At 39.3% G+C, this 21,327-nt stretch overlaps 1 protein-coding gene across 4 annotated transcripts; it reads right to left on the bottom strand.

Moving 5' to 3' along the window:
- Positions 1–3,063: 3,063 nt before the first annotated feature.
- On the bottom strand, positions 3,064–8,304 carry LOC149819015 (F-box only protein 13-like). 4 transcript variants are annotated; one of them, XM_089985639.1, is made up of 3 exons: positions 7,987–8,304; positions 6,219–7,767; positions 3,064–4,868 (listed from the first exon to the last, which is right to left on the bottom strand). In XM_089985639.1, the coding sequence occupies exons 2-3, from the start codon at positions 6,258–6,260 to the stop codon at positions 3,606–3,608; spliced, it is 1,305 nt and encodes a 434-aa protein (XP_089841765.1). In that variant the 5' UTR covers positions 6,261–7,767; positions 7,987–8,304; the 3' UTR covers positions 3,064–3,605. The 4 variants fall into 4 exon arrangements, with proteins under 4 accessions (XP_089841765.1, XP_089841766.1, XP_089841768.1 ...); XM_089985640.1 differs by having other exon boundaries at positions 6,219–6,307; XM_089985642.1 differs by lacking the exon at positions 6,219–7,767 and having other exon boundaries at positions 7,987–8,303.
- Between the last annotated feature and the right edge of the window lie 13,023 nt (positions 8,305–21,327).

Raw genomic sequence — 21,327 nt, 5'->3', positions numbered from 1 at the left:
TATATATATATATATATATATATATAACTGTTGGACGGGTGGGGGTAAAGAAGTTAGTCTAAGACCATAAAATTAGGTTAGCCACTTGGAACATAGGGTCTTTAACTAGTAAGTTGGTAGAGTTAGTAGATGTTATGTGTAGGAGAAAGATTGATATTTTATGTCTACAAGAGACCAAATTGGTAGGTGAGAAAGCAAAAGTGATAGAACCTTGGGGATATAAGATTTGGTATACAGGAATAAATAGGAATAAGAATGGAGTAGGGATTGTTATGAGTCATGAGTTTATAGATAATGTAGTTGAGGTCCGTAGGAAGGGTTATAGGATTTTACTTATTAAATTAGTATTAGGTACGAATATTATTAATATTATTAGTATTTATGTACCTCAAGTAGGTTTAGATGATTCCATTAAGCATCAATTTTGAGAAGATTTAGATGGAGTAGTACAAGGGATATCTTATAGAGAAAAGCTTTTCATCGGCGGTGACCTTAATGGACATATAGGCATTAGTAGGGATGGATTTGAGAGTATTCATGGAGGCTATGGTATAGGAGAAAGAAACAAAAGTGGAGAAAGGATTTTACATTTTGGTTTGTCCTATGATATGATCTTAACAAACACTTGGTTTAGGAAGAGGGAGTCCCACCTAGTAACATTTAAAAGTGGAGTTAATACGAGTCAGATAGATTTTTTCCTACTTAAAAAGAGAGATAGGGGTTGTTGCATCGGTTGTAAGGTTATACCGGGGGAAAGTGTAGCTACACAACATAGAGTCTTAATTTTAGATCTTAGAATTAGACGATGCCGCAAAAGGGATAGACATAGGATAAATCCTAGAATTAAGTGGTGGGCACTGAAAGGAGATAAACAAGGAATGTATATAGAGCAGATAGTTAAGGAAGTTGATTGGTGTCTCAAGGATGATTCAGAATCAATGTGAAATAAGATAACAGGTGGCATGAAAAAGGTGGCTAAGGAGGTATTGGGTGAGTCTAAAGGCGGTGCACCGCTAGTTAAGGATACATCATGGTAGAACGAGGATGTCAGATTAGCTATTAAGGTTAAAAGAGAGTGTTATAGAAATCCAAGTAAGAGTCGTGATAATGAGAATTTGGAGAAATATATGATAGCAAAGAAGGAAGCTAAAAAAGTAGTTCGAAACACGAGGGATAAGGTATATAAGGAGGTTTATAACAAGTTGGATACCAAAGAGGGCGAGAATGATATTTATAAGCTTGCAAAGATGAGACATAAGAAATCGAGGGATCTGGGTATGGTTAGATGTATCAAAGATGAAACGCAAAGGGTTTTAGTCAAAGATGAGGAGATTAAGGAGAGATGAAAAGATTATTTTGATAAGCTATTTAATGAAAGTCATGCTCAGGATCTTGGAGACTTCTTCATTCCTTTTCATGAGATGAATCGTGACTTTATGGGCAAGATTCAAAACAAAAAAATTGTAGAGGCTTTAAAGAAAATGAAATCAAGAAGGGCAGTTGGCCCAGATGGTATACCTATCGAGGCTTGAAAATGCTTGAGAGAGAAAGATTTAGAATGGTTGACAAATCTTTTTAACAAGATTTGGCAGACAAATAAGATGCCTAATGAGTGAAGGAAGAGTACTTTGGTGCCTCTATATAAGAATAAGGGTGATATACAAGATTGCACAAACTATCGTGGTATAAAACTCATGAGTCATACTATGAAACTTTGGGAGAGGGTGATTGAATCTAGGTTGAGGAAGGTTGTCATGATATCGGAGAATCAATTTGGTTTTATGCCTGAAAGATCAACTATGAAAGTTATACATCTTCTTAGACAACTTATTGAGAGATATAGAGAGATGAACAAAGATTTGCATATAGCTTTTATTGATTTGGAGAAAGCATATGATAGAGTACCTAGGGACGTTCTCTGGTGGACAATGATGAAGAAAGGTGTTTCTCTCAAGTACATTAGTATAATTAAAGATATGTATGAAGAAGTAGTAACCAATGTTCGCACTTGTGGAGGGGTGACAACCAATTTTCCTATAACGGTCGGGTTACATCAAGGATCTGCTTTAAGCCCTTTCCTATTTGCTATAGTAATTGATGAGCTGAGGAGATCAATTCAAGAAAATGTGTTGTGGTGTATGTTGTTTGCTGATGATATTGTTTTGATTGATGAGTCTAGAGCTGAGGTTAATGCTAAGTTAGAATTATGGAGACATACATTGGAAGCAAGAGGTTTTAAGTTGAGTAAGAGTAAGACAGAATATATGGAATGTCGATTTAGTAAGCAACGAAGTAGTGATGGGAGTGTAGTGAAGCTTGGTGAGCAAGAAATACCGATGGATGATTGTTTCAAATATTTGGGATCTATCGATCAAAAGTATGGAGAAATTGATGGAGATGTAAATCATAGGATAAAGGTTGGGTGGATGAAATGGAAAAGTGCAACTGGAGTGTTGTGCGATCGTAGAATGTCATTGCAGTTGAAGGAAAAGTTTTATAGGATGACTATTAGGCTCGCTTTGTTATATGGTACAAAATGTTGGGCTGCCAAGAGACATCATATTCAAAAAATGAGTGTAGCTGAGATGCGTATGCTTAGATGGATGTGTGAAAATACAATAAAAGATAAGATTCGAAACGAGAAGACACATAAGAAGGTAGGTGTTGCACCCTTTGAAAATAAGATGAGAGAGAATCATTTACGATGGTTTGGACATATTCGGCGAAGGCCTAATGATACTCCAGTTAAAAGGATGAAAAAATGAAAAAACATATTAGTTAAAAGAGGTTAGGGTAAACCTAGAAAGACTTGGATGGAAATGATAGAAAAGGATATGAATGCTTTGAACCTTACCGAGGAGAAGGATTCATGTGAAAGACCCAGAATGATTTTCTTTTTTGGTTCATATCGCCGACCCAAGTGTTTTGGGATGAAAGCATAGTAGTTGTTGTTGTATAGACAACTGTTACATGCTTTTATCGGCATAACAAATTATCATCAATAGATAGCCTACAGTTTACACCCATCTCTCTCTCTCTCTCTCTCCAAACAGCAGTAATGAATTTACTTAGAACCCGTCTTTATTACAAGATCCCCCTCTGACAAGAAATCAAATGTTGGGATCCTCTAGTAAAAGAAAAGTTATCTACAAAAGCTAAAACGCTGTGAGGAAAGATACAAAATTACCGTCACTGTAGTTTTTTAGCTATTCCGACTCCTACTCTCTTTACGTTAAAAAAGAATTCCACTGTACCGAAAGTCTCATGGGATAGCCAAGGCAGAATGTTAAAATAAGTCTTTAGATTTTACAAAAGGACAAAAATCATGAAGCTACCATCTCTCAACTAAGCAGCAGGAGGCAGCATACATGGACACGCACAAACAAAACATTTTTACCCTAGACATTCCTGCATCTCAGCTGCATGAATCCGTCTTAAATCATGTGAAGACCAAATGAATATACAAAAAACTTGTGCTCTCAATCTGGCATCCAAATAATCATACAGTTAATAGCATAACTTACCAAGTCATCTGTGAATCCTAGTGTTGGAGGGACAGAAGATTTGTCAATTTAAACTGTAATCCTATGCTACACATTCAACACTTAAACACGGGCTTCAATCCTAGGCTCGAAGCAGAAGCAAGATATGAACCTCTTCATTCTCCGGCTGCCAGGAACATAACACCTCGGCAACTCTACCCACGAATTATCTACAACATTACACAGCACAACTCGATGGAATCGCCGGGAGCTGATGCAAACCATTATAAAATTGTCATAGCCAACACAATTAATATCAGCCTTCTTTCCATAATACGTGTTAGACATAGCTGGTGGCATTGCTAAGACCTGCACCCACTCCATCTCTCCCTGTCGAAATTCCCAAATCCGGATGGTTGCAGTCTCCATCATCTCCAGAAGCACAACCAGCAGCACCCTTCCCCTGCATTCAACAAGATCAACCGAGTATTCAAACTCAGGGGGGAGAATTGCAGGGAAACTGTACATCATCCCTTTCCGGGTATCACAGGCAACCACCCTGCCATTGCCATTGAGGAAGTGAATCACCTCACCACCAACAGCAGAGAACTCCTTTGTCAGATTCAGGCGGACATCGCCTAAGCCAGGACCAGCTATAACGTATGCACCACCATCATAGGCAACAGACGACTGCTTCTCAAACAGTTTGCTGGCTACATCTTCTATGCTGCCACTCACAGGCAATTCAACCCATTGCTTCTCTGAAGATGTATACACTTTTACTCCAAATTTTAATATTTCTCCAAATGTTACCACGATCCTGTACGAGGACTTATATGCATGCATGGAAATTGCATGAATAGGATACACTGAGTTCAGAGGTGGCAGTTCCCGGCATGATCCAGTGAGTGGATTACATACAGATAAATCACCATTTGGTGACCGGAAGCATATAAGACCACCAGCAGCTGCCACAGGAATCAACTTTCCAGGACCAGTTAGAGCAGACAAAAAATTGATCTGGCGCCACCTAGCAACATCCATGTCATAGACGACACCACTATCAGATTTTAAATCAAGCATGTAGAACCAAGGACCCCGCAAACTCACTTCACTACATGCTGCAAGAAAGCTTGGTGATCGGATCAAAGAGCTCCATCCTTTGCACACTGAACGAAAACGAAAGAAGTCAGAGACTGGCAGCCTTGCTAAAATCAGCTCAAGCACACCATCATCCAAGTCACACCATGGTACTTCATTATTGGGCCTTTGTGCACACTCTAGCGGGGGATTATCCTTGGATTTTTTCTTCCTCTTCCTTGGACCACCACGTTCATAAAAGGTGGTATTTGATCTCTGATGCATAGAAAAGAATTCTGTATTCATCTGAAATTAGGCAAAAAAAATGCTCATAATCAATTGGCAAAATTATTCCACAAGAAAATACAATCACAAATTGAATCTATAGAAGATAATGTGTGGGAGAATATCCACATACTTTAACGCATATACTTTTCCAAGTTCAAACTTAAGAAGACTATTCGAGAACATGACAAACAGGGGATTAAATTTGTGACTAGCTATGTGCACCACCCTTTTCTAAGCCTCATGATGTCAGACTTGTTACAGACAACTCATGGACCTGATACAAGACCAATAGGTTTTCATTCAACTCAGATTCATAATCAAGTAAGCTTGACTCAGGTGCCTTACCAATGTTCTTAGGTTGCGAAGGTCATTTCAATTACTGAATCAGACTTAGACAATTGGTACATAGTGAGATCTTGGATCTGATCTTAAAAACCCATATCAGTTATTTGCATGACTTGAAACAACAGAAAAATGAAATCCTCAGGTTTCCTATTTTAGGTAATGATAAAAGGATGACTGTGGTGGATCTGCGGCTTCAGAATCAATTTAAACCATATGACCAACCTTCTATTTTCAATTCCACAGTGGAAGAAATATCATGAAAAGTATTTACGCTCAATCAGCTATAAACTTGCTTTCAAAACCGATATCTATGCTCAATCAGCAACCTTTCAGATTCTTATCTTTGTGTGCGTACTCTGTTAAAGCAAACACTTTAAGAATATGCAAAAATTTAGAGGGCCATTTGACATGAACTAGGTCAGTGAAACTAAATGTCAAGGTAATAGCCTCAAATATTCCACAAACAGCTTGCAACAAGACAAGAAAAATGAAAAGTCTAATGGCTGAAATAGTGATATCCCTTCATTCCCTCAAAATAGAACAAAATGCACACAATGAAAAGCATGAGTGATACATCACATTGTCTAAGCGTTCAGTAATTTAGATATGGTCCCTATTATATGAATGCTTGTTAAATGCACCACCACCTGAACATTTCTCACACACATCCACCTGTTGTGAAAATGATCAGAGTGAAAAAAAAATCAGACTTTTAACATTTTGTAACAACTACTAGAGAATAACAAAAAGCATATGGAAGGCTTTAAACGGCAGGTAACCGCTTCTTTGAGGAGGCTTTGTTCAACATTCATAAATTCCAGACATGATTATTTTGATACCTCACCCTAAGCCACAGCTGACACACATTTTGAAAATTAAAGCACCAAAGCACAGAAACTTGCCAAACCATATTCATAATCAACACCATCATCATCATCATAAAGCCCTTCAAGCATATGTAGAGAAGCCAACACAGCTGTCGGGAATATCATTTTGAAACACAGTACCAACTAGCAATATTACCTTAGATGATAATGAAGCCAAAAATCCATCTGGGTCTCTCATTCAATAGAACAATTCTGATGATATAAGTTCAAGATCATGGAAAGCACCTAGAGAAAGGTAAGTACAAAATTAATGTGACATTGTGAATGTGATTAGGAAAAAAATGCTCCACTCCAGTCTCCCTCTCTGATTACTCATCTTGGTTCCCAACAAAATTGTTTGCAGTTTAATTGAGATCAAATTCCATTTATGGCAAAAAGACCTTCGTCACAGGCCTGCAAGTTATCCATTTCAGAAATACTAATCATAAAGGCAAAAAGACAATCTGGTATAAAGTTTTATTACCTTTCCATTCCAAAAATAATTAGTGTGAAAGGGATCCATCAACCTCTAACTATAATTGTTGCGATAATTTTTGTTCATCAATCACGTGCAGGACAGTTTCAACAAAATCATAAGCCCTCGATAAAAAGATCTATTAAACTTTAACCATTAGTAGGCAGCATGATACCACTTAACTTAAGAAATCATGAACCACTGTAGAATGTATAAGTACATTCCAGTTCAGGAAGCCATTGAGCTGACACAAGATGTTTAAAAAAATAGCTTCCTCCTAGCATAGTGGAAAGCAAACCTTCCGTATGATGTCTACCATCAACAGACTGAACAAGAGAAATTTTGGTCTGGTAGCCGACTTGAGCATGTGGTTTGTGAACTTGTTTACCTCCAAAAATCAAGGATCCATATACGCTACCAAAAAAAATTATTATTTCATCAAATACACAAAGGCTATGCTCCAAATCATATGATCATCCACAAAATCCACGCAATATATTTCTGATTGAGATGCTCTAACAGATGGATCAGTGCATCTCAAGATATGGAAGGACAATGATCCTCGTAATTCCATCAAATCCCTCCAAATGGACCAATTTGTGGAGAACAGTAAAATCTTTAGGTGGTGTTTGGATGCATAAAATGGGATGTTCTATTATGGAGCACAGTGCAATTTCCCAGCTTATTCCATTTATTTGTATAAGCGGGTGCATCCAAACAAGAGTTATCGGAAGCTTCTTAAGTAGGTGGAAAGCGCACTTTCCTGGAAACTCGCTTCTGAAGCGTGATACTCCTCCCTTCTTGATTCCCCCACGCTTCTTCCCATGTTTCCTATATGCTTTTCTCACGTTTCTTTTCATATTTTTCATGTATTCCTTCTCCCGCTTCCACTAACGTCCCATGTACTTTCTCTAAATTGCTCACCATCATTGTTAGATTTTAACAAAAATTGAACTCTTTTACTGAAAAATCATGATAAGAATGATTAATTTTATTTTAGTTTTTATTTGTTTCTTGTTCGAATTGCTTCATTTTTATTCATCCGCTTCCGCTTCCTAGTTTGGCAACCTTGATCCAAACACCCCTTTAAGGAAACCAAAAAACCCAGACGACCTCTCTCTCATGGTACCCAAAAGACCCAGACAACCACCAACTCGCCATGCCTGAAAATCGCAAGCTTACCAATGCCATTAAGACCCCAGCACTGAAACATGATGTCCACACCCATTACCTTCAAAAAGCATTCACAAAGAGAACAGAAAAAAAAAAAAAAACCACCCACACACACACAAACAATGATGAGAAAAACCAGAATGTGCAGAGTCAACAGAATCACCAACCAAAAACAAAAACCAAAATGAAGAAACAACAAAAGGAGAACAAAAACTAGAAATAACCGAATATCAATCCATCAAAAGGAAAGGAAGAGCACAGAGAGAGAAAGACTTACAAGGTAACCTGCTTGATGATGTCCCAGGGTGGGTTGTTTTTGAGCAAGGTGAAGAAAAAGGAGAGCAGAGTGTGTGTGGGTTGGTGGTGCAGGAGAAAGGTAAACAGGAGAAGAAGGAAGCCTTCACCAGCAGCAGCAGCCCCAACAACAGGGGCATCTGATGCCAGACGACGCCATGAGAGAGCTGCCCATGGAATCGAACCCCAACCCCCAATTAAGGGATAAAAAGGCCCTCAAGGAGAGAGAGAGAGAGGAGTAGAGAACGAGAACCCCATTTTTTATTTTTTTTTATTTTTTTTGGTGGGAGTTTCCCTTTTTGCCCTTTCATCCTCTCCTCTCTCTCTCTCTCTCTCTCTCTCTCTCTCTCTCTTTTAAGTGAATCCAGGAAGGCAGACGCACCCAACCAAGGTGGGGGCCCACCTCCACGACCACCGCTTATGCGTCGCGTGCGTGTGCGACTCGTGTGGGCCCCCACACGCCCCCAACACAACACCACCCCCTCTTTGACCTTCTCTCTGTCTCTCTGCCGTCGTGTCGGCCGCGCTTGCATTTGGATTCGGTCCGGTGGTGGTGTATGTGCGGGCGTCGGAGGACACGTTGACTGTTCGGTTCCGTAACCAAAACTTCCCCCGCTTTTCCACAAAACTACCGAACTATCCCTCTGCCCACGTTAGCGATACAAACCGTTCGGATTCGAATCGGATGTAACCCAATACCATATCCGATCAATCGGATGTTGGCTAAACGAATTCGAATTCGGACCACAGATTCGGATGGTGAAATGCTCGTACCAAATCCGGTTTCTTTTATGTCTAAATAGATTAGAATATCTATCAAATCCGAATATCAGTGGGATTCGATTGCAAAAAAAACAAAAAACCATATCTGCACGTCCGATCATCATCGGATATGACCGGATATCAAATAAAATCTGATCCATGAACATCTCTCTCTCAGCATTCAAGGAGTCCTTGAATCTTGTCTCACCGATAGTGGGCCTCACTTGCGTCCGTGCGACCACGCAAACGCCAGACATGCAGACACCGATTTGGTGCATCCCGCTAATGCGGAAACAGCGTCTGCTGCTATTCCGTGCTCCCCTCACACGGAGGCAAACAAACAGGAACGGATAATAAAAGTACACATATAAGATCGAGTTAGTGCTTATTACTGCAAAAAGTGGCATTGGTGGTGCCGGTGGGAGGATCTTCACCTTGAGGCACAGCTCTAAAAATAATATTCTAACCTAACTCTGAAAAAGAAATACCAAATAAAGTTATGATTCTAACATACTTTGACTTGGCCTACCCATATATATATATATATATGGGTAGGTGCTTAATGCATAGGTGTTGAACCCATGCTTAATCATGCTCACCGTTCATCTCGCGCTTCATGAATGGTCAGCAAAAAAATCTCTAAAAAGACATCCTTTAATGCAAAAATGAGAAAAAAAAACCTTTAATGACGGACATTTTCGAAAGTGATCATGCACTTACACATTTTAGTGTATATATATATATATATATATATATATATATATATATATATATATATATATATATATATATATATATATATATATATATATATATATATATATATATATATATATATATCAATTTTGACGAGAGGGCATGCTGAAGCTTAATTACTCCAAGTTTGTGTGAGCCCATGCGCTTATTTGATGCTTCTAAAACTTTAAACTTTATGAGAAACTCCTTTGCAAAGAATGGACAGTTTGTTTTTTTAATATAAAAATATATTTTTGGTATTAAAAATGCATTTTTTAAAAGAATTTTACCTTTTTCTTGAAAAATTATGTTTTCTATTTTTTAAATCCATGCATGTGATGGTTTTTTTTTTTTGGTAAGAATGACTTAAAAAGGACGTGGTCTTCCTCAAAGCACAAGTTTTATTTTAACTTTTTATACCACCTTTTTTTAATTTATAACCCCAAGAAATCGCACCCGGCACCAGGCGCGCTGGCTCAGCCAGACATACCTACAGTCATCGGACCCACATGAATCAAACCTTGACAGACCCTCTAGCAGCCAAGGCCCCACCCCACCTTGGGGCACCTTTTTTTACCACTTGCAACTTGATTCCCTTCTCGCTTCCTAAACGCTTCTCCTTTTACTTTCAATCATACGTTCCACGCTTTATGTATTAAGTCGTTCAATAAACACTCGCTTCTCATTTCATGCTTTGTGCTTCGCTTCTGACACCCGCTTCTTTTTCTAGTAGGATATGATCAGCCAGTTGTGGAGCCACACTTACAAATAAAATCTAGACCCGCGCATACCTAAACCCGACCCGTTACAGATCCATAAAATATCAAGACGTGGTGTAGGCACTTTCATTAAAATGTCATGATCAAGGGATACAATAGACATAGAAGTGCAAGTGGGAAGATCGGATCTTGATCCAGTCCCAACCCTATTGAATGTACGTAATTCGCTTTGATACGGTTCATAAATTATGGTCTGGGTGAATGGGCTGGATTCGAGATAAATAATTAATGTGGGGTTCAGTCAGATTCGGGTCAGAATCAGATAAATGTATATAGGTTCAGAACTAGATTGGAACTAAGTGTTACTCCACCAATTTTAGCTATTTCACGAGAAAACCAATATACATATGTTTTCCTCAGATCCAATATCAGAGTGGATCTGATCATATCCAGATCCTGATTTCTACCATGTACGCTCTGAGTCAGATCCAAATAGAAAGCTGGGTCACCTCATTGAAAGCCAGATCCAGTTTGCAACCCTAAAAAGACATTTGAAAAGCTAACCAAGACCTGGCGTTAGCTAGGCAGACCCCTCCTAGTTTTTTTTTTTTTATATTTACGCCGAGAAATCACCCTCAGGATCATAGACCTAATTGCTCTGCGTTTGCATGCTGTACTTACGGTCATTGTCCTGTCAACGTAAAACTTGGTGAGCTTACCTCTTGACCCCCATGGAGTCATCTTGCGCAAAGGGGTGATGCATGAAAAAGAGATGTGGAAAGAGTAAGAAGCCAAAACTTGGATGGTAGGCAAGGACCTAATTTTGGGTTGACATTTTCATGGTGCATGGTGCATGGTGCCTGCCATGCCTTGGGCTTTGCAAGAAAGAAAGAAAAAAAACGAGACAAAGGGAAACATGTGTGTGTGTGTGTGTGTGTGTGTGTGTGTGTGGTAGGGAAGCCCAAAGAAGAGGGGTAGGCCAAAGAGAAAAAGTGGCTTTAACTCTCTTTCAACGCTGCCACAAGCCCTCCTCTCTTTCTATATCTTTGCCTAACTCTTTGCCCTATCTTTATTCATTCCTATGTCAAAACGCTTTGACAAAAGTCCCTCTCTCTCTCTCTCTTAAAGTGTTTATTGGGAGTATCTAAAGAAAAGGGGAGGTCCCCCTCCCCCCAAACCAATTCTTAGAGGAAGTTTCCTGGATGGAACCCTTCCCATGCTTAAATCTTACCACCCCAGTAATATTCAATTATACAAATATTAGTATTTTGACTTTTTGCATGTGACCACAGAAACGTATGGCCTTGGATGCTGTTTGTGTTGTCACTGCTCAGGGGAAGCAGATCAGGTCAAGCTGAACATGAGCTTTTTTGCTCATGCCGACATCGTCGCTAGGTCATTGATCTTGTGGCCAGTTTCTGCACGTAACTAACAAAAAAAAAATGAAGAAATGTTTAACAGGACTAACTTACCTTCATTTGATAGTGTAAGAGAAACCTCAAAGGAAGAAGGAAGTTGTGATACTTATAAGAGAGAGTATTTGCTACCCTCATGGGTTAATTAGTAACCACCTAGTTGGAACTTATATACAGAGGGAAGTTGTTTTGAACAAAATCTGACCTCAAGGATGTCTTCAGTATGGTGAGAACAGTAAGAATTGACACTTCGATTGTAGTTTTGCGTCATAAAAAAATATTTTTGGTTAGGTTTGAAAATTTAGTATAATGTAGGTGGTTGACTTTTCAACCCTTATAAAATATGACATATCTATCCAAAGTTCAGTTTTTACTAAACTACTAAACTTAATATGTAGAACCCATCTGAGATGTGTAAAAAGACTTAAAAGGAAATTATATTTTTCACTAAAGGGTTCCTTACCCATGAGGGTAGCAAATATTACCCCCCCTTAAATGAATTCTAAACGGGGTTATGCATTGAATTGGTTTTTTGTGTGGACGGATTTTCTATCCCTCAGGAAAAAAATTATTTTCAAGGAAAATTACCTATCTCTCGTATAAAGTTCGTGTATTGACAATTAAAAACCGAGAGCAGGTTTTTTTTTTTTTTTACTAACGAATCAATATTCAAAATCATATGATTAAGAATCTTGTCTCAGTAAATAGTTAAAGTTTTAAATTTTTATAAAGGTCCCGCTTGAGTTGATCCTTATAAAGCCTGTTGAATAATTATTATGGTAAGAGTGGATTTTAAATATCACCAAGCTAAAGAAAACGTTACAAGTTTTTTTTATCATCGACAGAGAAAGCTGGGGTGAGGCAGACCCCTACCAGTTATACAACCATATACCATTGGGATTCGAACTTGCAACCTCTCAACACAAAGTGACGTTCTGGTGCTCGACAAGCGTGTTGTATAACTGGTAGGGGTCAGACTAACCCCAGCTTTCTCTGTAAAAAAAAAACAATTGATGAAACTGAAAAACAAGAAAGATAAAGTTGACAAATTCCCCGATACCTTTCTTTCCATTATTTTACATCAGAAAACTGCTTCACACAAAGCAAAAACTCAACGCTAAGTCATGGGCTGGGGGTTAATTCTTGACCAAGATTTTTTTACTAGAGATAATGTCAAATCTACCTCTCTTGGTAAAAAGAAACAAACAACATGCAAGCAAGGGGGCAACACACACAAAGCCCTTCAGCAGGGAAGCAGATCAGATCATGCTGAACGTGAGCTTTTTGCTCATGCCAACATCGTGGCCGTCTGTTTGCACTTTGGATGAATGCCACGTCCGTTGACTTTTTAACTTTCAAAATACAAAATGGACAGCCACGATGTTGGCATGAGCAAAAAAACTCATGTTCAGCATGACCTAATCTGCTTCCAAGTTGCCATGACCTCAATGTTACCGACTGCATCTTTTTCAAATAGCAAAATAGTTTGTACTTTTTTCAGTTTATTTCATTTTTTTTTTGTGACGCCCTAAAATATTTACTCAATAATTCAAAAAAAAATAGCGAAAACTTAATACTAATTGAAGTGTATCTTGGGCGAGTTACAAGCATTCGAAACGGGAAAAGAAACATCATTTTAAATTATTACAACTCAAAGATAATCATCAAGTCTTATAGTTTTTAAATGACAAATAAAAAATTCAGAGTTTAAACTGGACATCTCCAAGAAATTTTGGTTTCATGGCGCCACCCGCAGTGATGCCCGCAATCACTCCCGAACTATTATTCATTTCCTGAAAAAAAGATTGTAATATGGAGAGGATCAGACTACTCTCAATCTGAGTAAAAAACATAACTTCAATATGAATGTGCATAGTATCACGTGAGCCAATATATGTGCATCACAACTTAATATCACGGCTGAAAGCCAAGGTTCATTCTAATCTCATCATTGCAAAATATCATATCGCATGTCATAAAAGAGCAATTCTTAAAAACAGTTAACTTTAAATGAAATCACAACATAATTCAAAGTAACCACAATATTAACCAAAACAATTATCTTGAACCATAAAGATAAATTTAAGTTTTTTTTTAACTCGCTTTGTGGGTACGCACAGGCTTAAACATCATAGCGGACTGAGACCACACGAGGGTTTGTTATTAATAACTCATGTGACTAACCGTAAGGGTACCCAAAGAGGACGGTCTGCAACCGAGTACTCCCCAATGACATAAACTAAAAATATGATGCATCCCAAAAAACTTCAACAGAAACATGAACTTACCACCTAAGATATATTGGTAGTTATGATCCCCTAACTCTGATGATTGGGGACAAGGTGAGACAACTCGCTCTCAGAAGAACAGAAATGTCCTACGAAGTTTGTACCATCTACTCTCTCTAAGGTAGATCATGGGTTCAGTAACATACACCGTCTTTCAGGTATACCTAGAACCCCAGAAAACCAGTAACATATATCATCTTTACCTAAAATCCCACAACTTAGAACAGTTCGATAACATATACCATTTTTTAGGTATACCCAGCCTCCTATATTTTAGGTTATGTATGCAATTATTAATTCATTTCTTTATGCAATTCATAGCACCTCGAGAGTTAAATAAAAAAATCAACCCGGATTTGAGTGATCCAGTAATGTGCATAACCTCATTTGATGTGTATATGAGCCGATCATCTTCGCAAAAGAATTAACCTTTATAATTCTAGGTATAAGTATTGTAACCCCTTGTTACAAGTATATGTTTCATGATTTAGCCATGACATATCACAAAATAAGTTTGCTTGCCAATAATCATATAGCACCACATTGGGTTATGTGAAACCGTGTGCTTGGTTCTTTTTGCATAACACTATCCCTGCATAATTTTTTATGTTTTTATCAACAATATATAGTGGTTCATGCTTTGAACTATAATCGGGTCATACACATTTGTCAAACCCCAATCGAGGCAAGATACCATGCCCAAAATTTCTTGGTTCACCTACAATATACAGAACACACGCACGTGCACGGTTCTTTCACTAAAATTATTTGCAATTTATTCTTTTTTGAAAATGATATAAGATGCCCAAAAATATGAAATAATTGTATTTATGCATATGCATGACACATATGTTCCAATGTGCTTGTGCAAATGCATAGTAGAAATTCAGTCCAGCCAAGTATATAATTTTTCTTCTTTCTTTGTAAGGTAAGCTGGGTTTAGGCAGACCCTTACCAGTTAAGCAATTTGGCCATTTGGCTTTGAAACTGCAACGTTCCGCTAGCATGCATGGGTTGCTCCCACCAGCAGGTTACCCGAACCCGACCCGCCAACCCGTTTACCCAAACCTGACCCGCCCGCCAACCCGTTTACCCAACCTCGACCTGCCTGCCAACCAGCCTGCTAACCCACCCGCCAACCCATCCGCTAACACGAACCCGACCCGCCAACCCGCCCGCTAACCCACCAACCCGTTTATTAAATGGGTTAATCGTGTCTTGTCGGGCTACCTGTTTAATAAATGGGTCGAGTTCATGTTTGCCACAGCCGACCCGTTCAATAAACGGGTCAGGTTCGTGTTGAGGTATGCTGACCCACCAACCCATCGATACGACCCGTCAACCCGACCCGATTGCCACCCCTAACTCCGACGGCTGCCGGTTGGAGGCTAGAGGTCGGACGGGAGAGGAGAGAGGGCGAAGAGGGATGAGGGCGACGGTGAGAGAGGATGCATAGTCGGGGAGAGAGAGGAGGAAGGCAGAGAGGGTTCGGCCCTCTGTGCCCTTTTAAAGGCATGGCGAGGCTGCCGGAGAGGGAGGTGGGGTTGCTGGCAAGGCAGAGAGGGTGGGTTAGACGCAGAGTGGGGGTCATCGACGTTGGGTGATTGGAATACGGTGAGCGGGAGAGACGGCTCAACCGAGGGAAAGGGGCGACAGAGGGGGAATGGTGAAGGGAGGCCAAAGGGAGGTGGTCGACGAGGTCTCCGAAGAGAGCTGTCGGTGGGTTGCCGAAGAGCGGGGGTAGAGATGGCGAGTAGCGCGGCGACGGTTGGCGGAAGAGGGGAGAGAGAGCAGAGTTAATTTTGTGCCCTAGCTGCATCGATTTGTATCCAAAATTAATGACGGATTAGCGATGAAAACATTCTGTCTCAAAATTTGACGCTACTCAGCGACAGATTAGCGATGAAAAAATTTTGTCGCAAAGTTGCAACAGAACGTTTTTGTCGCTAATTAGTGACGGATTCTGAGACAGAATATTTTTTTCACAAATTCCGCAACTAATTCCAATTTTAGGGATGACTAATTTTCTCTCGCTAATCCATCGCAAAATTACGATGGATTATTTCCATCGTAAATTTCTATCGCTAATTAACGTTTTTCTTGTAGTGAGATCTATGTATGTAATTATTATTTTTTTTCATGCTAGACAATACGTATGTGTGCAATATAAATCGATCTACATACTGAAAATATAATTCCACATGTGATATGACATTTATATATGTCGCGTGATCAGATATATGAAATTAAATATTTTTTTTTTCATGCTATACAATACATAAGCCTGCAATATGAACTGATCTACATGTTGAAATATATTTTTGCATGTTACATAACCTCTATGCATGTCGTGTGAGCAGATCTATGTATTTAAATATTTTTTTCATATTATTCAATACATAAGCATGCAATATAAAGTGATTTGCATGCTGGGATATATTTTTATATGTTGCATAACCTCTATGCATGTTATGTGAGCAGATCTATATAGTAAATACTTTTTTATGATATTTAATACATAAGCAGACAATATGAACCGATCTACATACTGGAATATATTTTTGCATGTTACATAACCTCTATGCATGTCGTGTGAGCAGATCTATGCATTTAAATATTTTTCGTGCTATACAATACATAATCATGTAATACGAACTGATCTACATGCTAAAATATAATTTTTCATATTACATAACCTCTATGCATGTAGTGTGAGAAGATCTATGCATTTAAATATATTTTTCATGTTGTTCAATATATACAATATGAACTGATTTACATGTTGGGATATATTATTGCATATTACATAACCTCTTCGCATGTCATGTGAGCATATCTATTCATTTAAATATTGTTTTTTCATGTTATACTATACATAAGCATGTAATATGAATTGATATACATGCTGAAATAGGACTTCGCATGTTATAGATCATGTATGCATATCTTGTAATCAGATCTATGAAATTAAATATTTTTTTCTCATACAATATGAACTGATATACGTGCTTAATCTCACACGAGGATGCATAGCAACCAAATAGTACAACTGTATATATATATATATATATATATATATATATATATATATATATATATATATATATATATTGTTTACATTATTGTTTTTTTAAATATCAGCTAGGGTTAGGCAGACCCCTAGTAGATATCTCTTAAGCCCCATGTGGCAGAGGGATTCGAACCTGGGCCTTCAGCTTGGCATAAAACCCCGCTTACCACATGGGATACCACCTCTGTTATTGTTTACATTGTTATCACAACTTTTTGTGTGTGTGAAGAAACCACTACTTTGGTTTGGACATACCAAGAGGGTGTCATATTTGACCATGGACCAAAGTCGATGTCTGCAGTGTACAACTCCATGAGTACTCCCCTGCCCACTGAGGATATAGATTTTCATTTGGCTTAAGCCTTGCAGCAAAGGGCATGTACCCCTGGTATCCAACTGTCGACCTCCTTCAACCTCACTACTGATGCTAGTTTTTGGTATAGTGGTTTAATTTTCAGTGACTTGTAAATATGAATGTTAGAAGTTCAAACCCCCACTCCAACATGTTACCATGAAAAAACAAAAATTAATATTTATTCTTGCAAGCTCGATTGAGCCGAGCTTGAGGATTCAATCGCAAGCTCGATTTGAGCTTGAGCCTAGGCCTGTAAAATTCGAGCAAAGCTCAAACAGCCCATGCGCAGTGGTCCAGCATGTGTGCAGACCTATGTGAAGGAATGCAGCAATCAACAGCCTTTTTTGGTCCTTTGGATGTTCTTCAGTTTCATCTTGCCTAGGAGGTAGCTTTGTCTACTGTGGACATGGCGTGGAATGTGCAGCAATCAGTGTATGGCTTAGTGGCTAAGAGCACTGCAGTTCCGAGTGACCATTTTTCATTATGCACCACCAATGTCAAAATGAGTTTGAATCGGCCCAAAGACGATTCAAAAGGGGTTGATTCAAGGTCGATTCATTTCATTTTTTTAATATTTGTTAAGGAGGTTAAAAATTAGGTATTTTTAATGACACGTGCCATCTGATGGTAAAAGGGTTTGATTCAAGATTGATTGATTTGATTCGATTCTATTTTTTTATTTAAAAAAAAAATGATTCACCGAGTGAACCAATTTTAACAACACTGTTATGCACGTAGATTGTCCCCACTTGGAAAGTTGAGTGCAACAAGCATAATGCGACTTTTTTTTTTATATGATATTAGTGAGGTTAACTAACTCACATATTTACCAACGGGGGCGCCACGTGGTTGGTAGGAGCTGTTAGTGCACGTTTCCTTATGGTGGGATGCTGCAGGTTCAAACGTCAGTAGCAGGATATTAGAAAATATAACAAAAAAATCTGGCTATTTTTTTTTTACAATTTTACCCTCCCCCCACCTCCCAAGGATGGAGAACATGAAATGGAGATGAAGATGGGGATGAAGGTTAAAATCAAAACTCGTGCAGGGATGGAGATAGGAATGGACTTACGCTTTTTTCCACCCCTACCTATCCCCATCTCTAATCTTCACTTTGCCTGCCCCGTCCCTGATTCTTCTTTAGGGATGGCAGTGGACCTAGAAGAAACGGGGTCCTGCCCCACTTCGCCCCATGGAGGATATGAAACAAGAATGGAGGCGGGGATGGAGGTTAAAATCAAGACCTGTGCAGGGATGGAGGGCAGGATTTTGAGACGGGGGCAGGAGTGAAGACCTTGTCACCCCCTCTCCTGCCCGGGTCTACTGCTATCTCTAAACATGGTTGGGGTACATTATAAGTCTGGGTGTCCTCAACCAGGAGTTTTGCCTGCAAGGTGGTGGGCCCATTAAGTGACCGGTTTCTTGGTGAGGTTCCCTTGTCGTAAAAAAAAAAAAAAAGTACCAACAATCATATAATATAATCACTAAGAATAAATACTTTATCATTTATAAAATAATTATGTCTGTATTCATGTTGAAGACATATGCCTGCAGATGCATACATGTAATAATTCAAATCATAGTCCAAATTTTTGTCGAAGTCAAATAATATGGAAACAAGTAGAATAACCCGCTTGTACTCCAAATATAAATAAATTTAGTTTTTATGTACGAACTTACTAGGAGCCATTTAATTACATCAAATATCAACATCTAACAGAGGAATTTGAAGTTAAGCTCGTATGAGATTCCATATAAGCAAATGCATGATTAAAATTCCCTCAGCACCAAAGTTTCAAGATTTTCAAAAGGCTTTTAAATCCTTTACTCTTGAGCTTCAACCTGCCCTAGTAGTGGACATGCTGACATGGACACCCCACACGTACATCTATTGTTTTAATATTTTGTGTTAATATTTTTTTATATTTTCAATAAAAATGCATTTTTAGCATTAAAATATCAACAAATAGTTTTGTATTGATTAAAAAAAAACTGCATTGTCGTGTCTTAATTTTTGAAAAATTTTCAAACTTGGATTCGAACTAGTGTGTGACGTGCCCTCATGTCTGAGAATCTTATTCATAACCCGTTAGATTTAAATACAAAGATCTATATTCTTCAAGAGTATAATATCTTAGAATCTCAAATAAGTTAAGACTATTATTTGAAAAGATGGATAATGACGTATATATATACCAATAGGGATGCACAAAGAGCCGAGCTAGGTTGGGCTCCGGCCCGTTTAAGCTCGGCTCGAGCTCATCTGTGAAAGTAAATGAGCTGAGCTTGTACACAAGTCCAGTCTCGATCTGCATAAAAGAGCAAGCTTGAACAAGCCACAAAGCTCATAAAAATAATATATATAAAATATGTTTGCAAATATATAAACAATGGTTAGTGTTTCTCCAACGGGGCAGGAATTGGACTTTTCATCTAAAGGTCACGGAAATGAATCTGCTGTCAGTATATCTTTCACGTTTTACAATAACCTAGCCCGTGTTTTTAGAATACGTATTATTTTTTTAACATAATAGTCAAAAATGGCTAGCCTAGTCTGAGCATTTGTACACACTTTGAAGATGTTGGGGTTCGAATCCCTACCTCTTTAATAGTGAAAGATACATTATTTTTTAAACTATGGTAAAGCTCGGCTCTGCTCGGCTGCATGCCTGTATGGCACTAACTTTTGACACAATACAAACACTGTTCACAAACTACAAATATGACACATTTTGCTAATTAACTTTTTTTGACACTTTTGCCCTTTTCCCTTTGAAAAATCAGGCGCCTTGGTTGAAACCATTTGCCTAGTAGTCTTATTATGGTTAGGGGTGGCAATCGTGTCGGGTTGGCGGGTGACCCGACGGGTTCTCGGGTCAGCATACCTCAACCTGAACCCGACCCGTTTATTAAACGGGTCGGCTGTGGCAAACACGAACCTGGCCCGTTTAATAAACAGGTAACCCGACACGACCCGCCAACCCATTTAATAAATGGGTTGGGTCGAGTAAACGGGTTCTCAGGTTGGCGGGTTGACAGGTCGGGTCGACGGGTTGGCGGGTCGGGTTGGCAGGTCGACGGGTTGGCGGGTCGGGTTGGTGGGTTGACGGGTCGGGTTGGCAGATGGGTTGGCGGGTTGACCCACCCGCCTAACCCGTTTATTAAACGGGTCAGCCAGGTTGGCGGGTTGGCATACCCCTAACACGAACCCGACCCGTTTAATAAACGGGTTAGGCGGGTCGACCCGTTTATTAAACGGATTTGTTTTTTCCAAACCCGAACCCACCTAAGAGTCGGGTTGGCGGGTCGTGTCAGGTTTTGCCACCCCTAATTATGGTGCCTAATTTTTGATGCGAACCTGCGTGGAATACAAGAGGGCGCCAGCAACCAATTGGGTGCTGCTACAACAGGCTAACACCTCAGCACAAAAGAAATACAAGTGGGCGCACATGAAAGTGGGACCACTTCAGTGAATCTGAGATGACAGCGCAGCCGTGCAACTGCCAAGCCACGTCAGCGCAACAGATTCAATGCATGGGCGCGCAAGTGGGAGGAGACCACTTGGCTTGGGCAGTAAATACCGTTGAAAACCAGGCGGCTTCTTAACTGATTGGGCGGTTTTCGGTTTGGCAGGATTGGAAAATTTGTAGCGTCTTGCATTGTTTTGTAATATTTTAAATCTTGAATCTTTGAAATAGAATTGAGACTCTTAGGTGCCTTTGGACATTGGTTCTCCTTGTGAGAGTACGTACAGGGTGTTTGGTGAACCAAACCCCTGGGCCAATAGTTCAACTTGAGGTTGATCGATTCGAATAGGGTGTGGCTGGGAGATCGCCTCATCTCACAACCGGCGACTGTGGGGGCGTATCAGATAAGTTAGTCGTTCGCGGCGCAACTTCAACATGTGAATTCATTGCGGTTACTCAAGCCTCAACGCAGCTGTGAGGACGTCAAGTTTGCAGTGCTTATCTGCAGAAACG

The sequence above is a fragment of the Nuphar pumila genome, chromosome 13 (assembly GCF_984573655.1).
Source record: "Nuphar pumila chromosome 13, dmNupPumi1.hap1.1, whole genome shotgun sequence".
NCBI lineage: Eukaryota > Viridiplantae > Streptophyta > Magnoliopsida > Nymphaeales > Nymphaeaceae > Nuphar > Nuphar pumila.
This window is presented reverse-complemented; position numbering and strand designations above follow the sequence as displayed.

Excerpts from the sequence above, each read along its gene's own strand:
- LOC149819015 (XM_089985639.1), bottom strand. The coding sequence starts at position 6,260 with ATGAGAGACCCAGATGGATTTTTGGCTTCATTATCATCTAAG. Across the intron at positions 4,869-6,218 it reads TGGCTTCATTATCATCTAAG|ATGAATACAGAATTCTTTTC; the intron begins GTAATATTGCTA and ends GCCTAATTTCAG.